This window comes from Sipha flava, unplaced genomic scaffold (assembly GCF_003268045.1).
Source record: "Sipha flava isolate LNK unplaced genomic scaffold, YSA_version1 82_pilon_pilon, whole genome shotgun sequence".
Lineage (NCBI taxonomy): Eukaryota > Metazoa > Arthropoda > Insecta > Hemiptera > Aphididae > Sipha > Sipha flava.
Genome location: NW_020273624.1, coordinates 544924 through 554712, shown reverse-complemented (window position 1 = coordinate 554712; position 9789 = coordinate 544924). Strand labels below are relative to the sequence as shown.

The following is a 9789-nucleotide window of genomic DNA, read 5'->3' as shown; positions in this document are numbered from 1 at the left end:
CAATTTATATGTTAAAAAATAGTAGTTCATTTTAACAATAATAATCTGATTACGTTATGTTAATATGTGCACAAAACAGCATTGGGATTGTCGCGAGAGACATTGCTTACATTTACAGGAGCAAGTTTATTGCTTAAATATGACATTCTTATTTACATTTATTATTCAACGATATTATTGAAAAAGAAAAAAATTAAACATATACATGTATATATATTTATGTATGTAATATAATGTAGTAGTATATTAAATATATTTTATATTATCATATTATTAATTTTTCTTATAAGTAAATAAAAATATTCACAAGCATTATAATATGAGATACTCGTAGTCACAAGGATTTACATATATAATAATTACAGTTTTAACTTTAATAATAATAATAATAATAATAATAATAATAATATATTATATTAATAATAATTAATAATAATAATAATAATAATAATAATAATAATAATAATAATAATCGTATAGTACACGGGACACGCAGTGGTCTTCGGGTCTATTTATTCTGTATTTCAAGATGATGAGAGAAGACGAGATAATGAGGTTCGTGGCATGGGAAGTTTGTATATATTGACATTGACGCACACGCTATGGGCTAACCGAGCGTTTACAATATTCCTGTAAAAATAAATTACACGTGTTAATCAAACAAATCTTTAGACGCCTTATGGACAAAGTAGTGGGAGGACTATATTTCTGAAAACCGTTTTTATTTTGATTATTTGAAGCGCGCGAAAAAAAAACTACCACGCAGACCTACACGGAACCCAGCTAGATCGAAACAATCGAGAGACAACCGGCCCGTGTTTAAGTTTCCATTTGGAAATTCATCGCTAGTTCGGTATTATTCGGGTGCGGCGGACATCGCTTCCGATAACGAATAAATCGTTTCTAGGGATCGCGACATTTGTTCGACCGATTCCTCCCGGAACGGAAGGCCACCCTCGGCGTTTGGTTCTGCCACGGGACAGGTGCAAAAACGCATAATTCACACTCACTTGCAGTATCGGTGTCAATTTTCGAAACCGCAGTCCTCGTCGTTTCACTCGGCGACATTTGATCGGTCACGTGGTCGTTGTTTTATGTGCCGCACGCGCGTCGACCAACTGCTTCTGAGCTAGTGTCTGCAAGACACCGGCTAATGGCTGTTTTGCGTCGGGTTGAAACACCACGGCCACTGAAAAATAGTTAATAAAAACATAAATATCGGTTGAATACGCGTAATAATATCGAGTTGGGATAAAGGATGTTGGAAAAAAAAAAAAAACGATAATTCAGACTGTACCGCAGTCCAAAACGGTTTATTAAAGTACTATATTTAGTCATGATTGTGGTTCTTATGCGAGTACGAACTGTCGACGGAACTTTTTACCCACCGGCGGTCCTCCATAATACTGGATATGTTTCGGACACGTCTTACCATAGTAAATACGCGTACATATATTATCGTAATACTGATTTGTTACCGTTGTACAGGTTGTACGACAGTTTTCTGTGTACCGATACGAATCGGAAAGACTTGACGAGAACGAGGTATTTCGCAGTTTGCGCACGGCGAATTCCCGAAATACCATGACGGTGGTTAGTCGCTTGCAATTTACCGGTCTGCTTTTCGTTTTCGTTTTCTCTATTAAACGAGTAATTCGAATTTAAGCGCCGCGAAAAATGCGCGCCGAAAACCAATTCGACGTAAAACCGTTGCGTACAAACAACAATAAATACACACATAATATAATAGTACCAGATCGTACGATAGCTGTGGACAGTCCACATGTGACGGATGTCGAGTACCCTTTAAATTTAAAACAAAATGTGTGTACATAATTACGTTCGTATTGATTTTGTTCGACAACAAACAAACGGGAATTCAATTACTACTACCCGTTCCCCTTCTTATAAACTACTGGTGCAGACATCTGCATGTAGATCAATATAATACAGCGACCGTCTCTCGAGCGGACCCAGCACAAAAACCGTACACACTGTAACGGGAAACTTAAAACGCGTGTGTATAAGATTTAGCAGTTTTTTTTTTTTTTATGGTGAAATGGATCTTCCTCGAACAATTTTCGTAAGTACCCGTAATATTATTGGTGTACGCGGATGGATTTAAGATTTCTTTTTTTTCCAATCGCGAATAAACTAATTATTATCGGCCAACGCGACACAAGATCAGTGGATATACGTAATTATACGCAACACAGAAAAAAACGAGCAGTGCTCCTTAAGCTCAGCCAACTTTACCTCTACCCTATCCATATCCACACCCTTGAGGATGTAACATTTTCCGTTACTCGACATTTTTCGCGATAACGCGTATTATATATTCGTCGCCGTAAACTGTTATATTAATAATATTATTTTTACTATATCATCGTTACAACGGAAAGCGGTTAGTGAAACGATTATACGATGAGTAGATAAGGAAAGGCGAAGCGTTCGAGTGGAAGACTTCGTGAAATTCTACGGAAACCTACGGCGCTTATGATAAAACTATGGAAATTCTAAGATAAACATTTAAAAAAACGGTACTCTTTTCTATTCAATACAATAGTTATCTACTAATAGATGAATACGAGTCTTACGATGATATCACGGTCTTCGACTAAAAAACGTCGCACGTCTTGGGTCAAAAGTTGTGGGCCGGATAACAACGGAGTTGGCATATAATATTATTATTGTCGTCGAACCGTGCACCGCGGTAGAATTACAACTACTACCGTAGCGGACGAGGATTGACGTCTAATAAAATAATTATATTCGTCGTATAGTTAATACATTATCGAACGGTGAATATATCGCGGTTTTTTAAGTCATATAATCGTTTTGTCATCTTCACGATATCCGCACTCTAGTAGTTTGAAGAGAACTATCCACTCTATGATCTTCTTCTATTGTCTATTTGATGATCGATCATTATCAATCACTCGCGATATTTTGACATGTACGGTACACCGTCGAAAGAACAAACCGAATACGCGTTGTACCTGACTTACGGAACTATAAGATACAGTGTGCTCAATATCAAGTTGCTGGTACAGGGGTGACAATAATATAAAAATAATAATAACAATAGTAAAAATGATTTTATTTTATTTTTCTGTGAATGAGTTATGTAATATTATTGTCATGGGACATTGTTTCTTTTCGGTAAATCAACTTGTTGCCGTGAAAGCACGAACGTTCAAAAGCGCAAAGCTTTGCCCACACATACTTTACAGCCGATCTCACCGAGGGTCATATGGATCTTATACGACAATATAATCGAGTGGAATAACAATATTACCTCGGGCGGAGATATGAGTGGATTTATTAAAACTCTGTCATACGACCTATCAGAGGTCATTGGCCGTTTCCCATTTTACGACCAAAGCCGTAAAATAGATCGAACAGAAGTGCGCTGAATGAAACCTGTCATCCAGGGTTAGGGTGAATCGCCCCATCGTACTCACCCCTCCATCAAACACACGACCCTGAGGGCAGCACAATTAATTTGAGTCATCAAAGGCATCGCGTTATCGAACTGTTCGAAGGGGATTGTTTTGTAACCGGCCGGCGATTTCTTTTACCCACGTTATCAACTCTACTCAAACCAATGGTCTAAAATCGCACTGATAAGCGCCTTCGTGTTCTCGTAAGAGGAAGGTAAATACTACGGGACACGCGAGTACACTTAATTATCATATCCACCTCCCTCTCTCCGTAGGGATGCGTTTTTCCAGCCGCCACTATATCGGGTTATCACGATACGTCTTATCTAAGATAACATTATATCGGTGTCGTTGCACCGATACGACACGATCCCGTCGGTGCCTCGGCCATCACGACATTACAATCGACGTTCCGGTGCGCCCCCGTCGATCGTCCCCCATTTGCCGTGACGGGGTAGGTTACAAACTGTCATACTCACATATGATGAGACGTTGGCCGGTGGCGTCGGGGGCTGCGACTGCTGCGGCGACGGGGGTAGTCCGCCTTGAGGATGCTGCGACAAATGGTTCAGCACGGGCGCGCCTTGGTTGTGGCTGCCAATCAGACCGGCCGTCTGTTGCTGCAAAAAAAAATAGAAACGGTAAAATCGTAACAACGTGTTTCAACTCAATGCAGTACGGTGTTTTGCGTAGCACCAGGTCGCGATAAGGGCGGAAGAGATACGGCAAGCTCGCGGCCAAGACAGTGTCGCCCGCAGTCGCGACGTAATATTTCCCACCAAGCGCGCGCGGTAACTTTTCCACCCCTTCGCGATCCGAACCACGACCCTCACCGCACGCGCCCGATTTTAACGAAAACACGGCGGTCGTACGGTTTTCTAATTTTCTATTATTTTCCTACTTTGTTTTTTTTTTTCTAAATAATTCTTGATGAAAACCGCGTAATGCCCATTACAACAGGCGTTCCGTCGATGCGAACGTTACATACGGATGCGTCGCGATGGTACATCCGACAAAAACTATTACTGTTCACGAGACAAACGAAAAACATAACCCGACGCGCGCATCGAACTAGGGGTGAAGATATTATTCACAACGCGATGAAAATATTTCAAACTCCGAAACAAACGGTACTATTGTGTTCGTAAAACTATAAATGTGACGGAGAATAAAATAATAGAAAAAAGGGCTGAGAGTTATATGCAATTATCACGCAAAACAAAGTATTTTCACCGTATTACGTTTAACTCGTTCAAGTATGACGTCGAGTTAACGAATTATGGTAGGATGTAGTTTTCTCATTTTATTGTAGTGCACGTTTAAAAAATATTCGATTCTAAGAACACACATTACTCGGAATATATTGATAGATATTAACCAGCGGAACAATAAAAGCAGCTCCATCACAAGTTTTTCTAATTTTTTAAATACGACTGTTTTTTTAATTGTGTCAAAAACAAAATGCAATGTAATATTGTACTCCTGTAAATGCGCTGTTCGTGCGTGAGATTCTTTCCGAACGGTTTTTTTTCTATATACACGTGCATATAAATATATTTCTGTACGTAGGTACGGATTACCGACAGAGGCCGATCAGATTGGTCTGTACCATTATTTACGGTAAAAATCACATCTATGCACTTATACAGCTGATGGATGCAGGAGAGTTGTAAACTATATTTGGTTTTCAGTTTAAAATTAACGACACGACATTATAGTATATAGTCGGACTTGCACGGGAGCATAATAACATCGTTTCTTTCGTAATAGTAGGCAATGAGCCGAAATCGTTTATTTATTAATAGCAAACGTCTCATTAGACAGATCCGAGTGCACTAGGGGTATCGTAAAATCGAAATCATCATAAAAGATATAATATTGTGTAATGATAATATGTGCGTATGAATAACGACTGTGTAATGCAGTGAACAACAAATGTACTTTCAAGCATACCGTTGTCTAGAATAAACTGAACTGTGTTTGAAGTTATCAATAGTCCCAAACAGTTTTCCAACTCATTAAAAAATATTAAATTTGGATAGTGACCAATATAACATCTGTTTAAAGTTCGTACGGGTTCAAAGCTATTTTCAGAATAGACCTCTCATATGATTATTTATCCTGACATTTAAATCTTATCGTAAGCCAACGGAGTATAATATTATTGTAATATCGATGTATATTTCCTTACTGCATCGAACGAATTCATTACAGTGTGTGTCCCGACTTATTTTAATCGTTTGAAAATATTCAAACGTAATAATACACGCGGTTAACCTAACGTAATACACAACCTATTTATGTCCATGCGCATACTATACTAATACATTTATGTCTTTTAACCTATGTGTGTGTGTATACATTTAATACATTCGTTATACAACCCGGCATATTGATTTATCTATACGTTTGCGGGGTAGAAAATGATTACAACCTACCCACAGTTATAGGCGCCTGTATTCGATCAGAGAACTTGATGATCTTTGATGACCACTCTATGTAATACGAGCGCACATTTTATAAAAACGGACACCGGACACTCTTTAGGCATAATAAATCTACATTATAATAATAATAATAATAATAATATCGCAGTTGATACTTACCGACTGGTTGTGGTTTTGTGGGTGACTGTTCATAACTGGAACCCGATTGTCCATCATCATGGCGGACTTCTTGACTTGACCATGTACTTGCGAATGCGGCGACGGTACGGACATGGGTGGCGACGGTAGGCCGGCTGGGGGCGAGTATCCGTTGTATACGCCACCGTAACTGCCCACGTAACCACCGGCGTACATACTGGAATCCGGTTCACCGCCCTGGAAGGAAAAAATAAATGCCTCAAAGTTCAACATCATGTCTTGGAAATAAGATTTTCGTAATGCAATTATTTTTAAAATTATTATCATTGGGAGGCCGAGCGCCCTTTGACTGAATTTTTCTCTCCCCACAAGCCAGTCCTCTTATTATCTACGTTCAAGCGCACCCTTTTATCGTAGTAAACACACAAATAGAGACTTAGAAAATAAATATTTTACACGTAGATATAAATTAATATAAAAAAATAAATGCTTTGTCTGAAATATTATTATACTTGTAATACTCGACTGGTATCCAATTAAAAATATAATAATATTTCAGGCTAAGTATTTATTTATTTATTTATATGAAATATTTATTTTTATATTAATTTGCGAGCATTAACTGTTAAATAAATTTTATTTTATTTTTTATAATTTTATTATGACCTTAAAAATGTTTTTCTCGCTTAATACGTTCTCATGTGAGGTTAAACGACCGTTGTAAAGATAAGGGGTTCGAAAAGTATATCGTTTATTCACGAACCAGCAACATTAACCAACCAGCCACTAGCGGATCGATTTGAAAAAAAAATATCCAAACACGATTAAAATCGACTGTTAATCATTTTTTAATTCTATTTTTATAGAAGTTTTTACAGCAAAAGTTCTACCATGCAAAATATACCGAAGTTTAATAGGTCTAAAACCCAATATAAAATATTAAAATGGTATGCATGTAAAACAAATCCGTAACGCATAGACGGCCCGCTATAAGATAATAGTAAAAATATTTCTATATGTAATTTTGCGCTTACCTTAGATACTAGACTCGCTCTGTATGCTGCCAAAGCCTTTAAATAATCCTTTTTGGCCGCTTCAGTTTTTTTCTTGTACACCTGAAATCATAAATGCAACAATAATTACAAAAACCTGTAATTTTGAAGACTAATTTATAAGGGCCAATATATATATATATATTTATATAGCCCTGCATGAAGCCAATTGATCACGGATGACGAAACGGTTATATTATTTTTAAATATTATATAGTCATAGTGTAATAATAGCGATCATCAGACATGTTTAAAACATATAGGCTATGATTAATAATATTTTTTTTTTTACTATATGAATTAATTATCGCTAATATTGGTGTTTTGTGGACACACAAATATCATTGTTTTCTGTAGGATTAATTATTTAATAACTATCTGGGAATTGGAATGTTGACAAAACAGAAAGTGGGAAGATGGTAATCTTCATTTATTTTTACACCAAAAATATTTCAATGAAACTTCGACAGAGACGGTGAAAAAATAATTATGTAAGCAGCAGAAAACGCGTTTAGTGTTTGACATAGGAACCTATTTATATATATATATATACTGCCCAAAAAATACACTTGTATAGAATGTAGTTGCACAGTAAGACTGGAGTAACTAACGTCATACGATTGGCAGGCCGAAATAATAATGCGCTTGATAAAAGCATAACTTCGTGTTGTACATTTCATGAGCGAAGATCAATTGAAGTGTGGATTAGTATAAAGTATAAACATTAACGTTCCCAGATTTTTCAAATAATTGATAAGAAATGTTCTGATTTTTTCTTCTTTTTTTTCAATCAGAGTCAAATTTTAATGTAATTTTTAGTAAAAACTAAATCATGACAACAGTTTAATCATACAATAGTCGCTCAACGTTATCTACCTACCGTTGTCATGCATCCGGACCCTTTTAATCAATTAATAACCAACTCCGTGTGATCGTACAACAGACATGTGATTCGAACAAAGTCCAATCTTGTAACAATGTGTGAGGTGTGTTCTAGATAATGTCCTTAATGAATGCGATGGTGGTGCGCAAAGCACTATGGGCGGGAACGCAACTAACGTTTATATTATAAAGTAGACATACGTGTGTTCGGGACGATACAAGGGTGGGCCGTGGTGTACGTCGAGCAAAGTTTCTAATTTAAACATTATTGATCTAAATCACTTATAACCGAGGCGACCCCTTTTCTTCATGTGTGTGTGCGCGCGCGCGCCCCATTCATCGGGTTTACCTCTTTTATTTCTATTGTCATAAATTAAAGCAAACTTTGCATTTTGTTATTATGAGTTCGTATCTCGGGGGATCCGCATTAAAAATAACTGAATTAGTGCGCGTACGCGGTTCGAGGTTCCGGCGAAATCGAATTCTAAACTTTTTCTGCGCTGCTTCAAAAACACGGATAATTTTCTATTAAATACGATTTAGTTATTTTGTTATTAATTATTTTACTTTTGTTACAAAAACTATTCTCGCCAATGCGGCTCGCCAGGAATCTATATCATTGTACACACGGATCTGTTGTCTCGATGTACGACGATTAGAAATAAAGGACGTGGTCTTATCCGTCACGGTCAAATGTCAGGTTATTATCGTAAAAGCACTACGAGTGCTTCCTGTCTACAGTGTTGATCAGGAATTTGTTCACACAAATCGCGCCTAATGATGTACCAACACGTATATTACATTTTACTATATTAAGACGGCTACTTCAGAAACGATGAATATAAACGTCGAGAAACGTACTATGCTTAATTTCGTCGGGGGATCTAATCCCCTACCTCTCTCAGGGCTTAAAAAGCGGTCCCTATAACAATTAACTGAAAATATCACTGGATTACTCAACTGATCGGTCAAAATAAGCGTCATAAGTATAACATGTTTCACAAATTGTTTTTACAATTACTATGAATCTTACGACTTATTATATTTTATTATCATAGCTGATAGTCCAGAGAAAGAAAATGTTTTACAAAAATAATAGCTAACTGATATTAAATGTTAACTAACTATTATATATATTACTTAAATGTATTATATAATTAATTACGTGTTGCATGGATAGGTTCATGGGACGTTAGATATGATACAAAAAGTAAGCCCCCCCATTGTTTTTTTGTCACTTTACGGCCTAGATGAACATAAAATATACTTATTGAACGGTGTTTATACGTATTCGAACAATAAAACGCTGACAATGGTAATGTCCTAGACAAATAAAAACAATGTTTGTGCAATTGAAAAGCCTCCGATTAGTAGTTACAGGGTGCCCACCCTAATCAGAGTGTCTTCCAAGATTAAAACCCAGCACTGTGTATAACGTAGACTTGTAGAAGCTCATTGATTGGATTTACACGCAAACATTAACCAGCCCCGTTTGGAGGGCTTGTTGACCTTACACTCATCGTGTCTGTTCTTCGTGCCCTGACGGTTTATCGTGTGAGCTCGATGACGATAACCGTAGTTCCGATCGCTGTATAACCACTGTTGTTTATTGACCGTTTACCATCGTGCACCGTTATGGGTTTATTATTTATTTTTCATTTAATTTTTATTTACATTATGCGCTCATTTCAAAACCAAATAATCTACGTTAAAATAACAAGGAAGCTTATAAATTAATATATCCCGGAAGTGTCTAGTAAGATTTCTCTCAATCCATTTAGAACACATACACACACACACACACACACACACACACACACACACACA

The 9789-nt window shown here is 36.9% G+C and overlaps 1 protein-coding gene across 1 annotated transcript in view; it reads right to left on the bottom strand.

Annotated features, from left to right (window-relative positions):
• Window positions 1–404: 404 nt before the first annotated feature.
• The window catches only part of LOC112693247 (thymocyte selection-associated high mobility group box protein TOX-like), a 107984-nt gene continuing 98599 nt past the window's right edge, over window positions 405–9789 (bottom strand). The window contains exons 8-12 of the mRNA XM_025568227.1: window positions 7063–7143; window positions 6050–6265; window positions 3923–4063; window positions 1011–1189; window positions 405–630 (exon numbers count right to left, since the gene is read on the bottom strand). Of these exons, the coding sequence (XP_025424012.1) occupies window positions 1151–1189; window positions 3923–4063; window positions 6050–6265; window positions 7063–7143 (477 nt within the window). The 3' untranslated portion in view covers window positions 405–630; window positions 1011–1150. The remainder of the gene's footprint in view (window positions 631–1010; window positions 1190–3922; window positions 4064–6049; window positions 6266–7062; window positions 7144–9789) is intronic.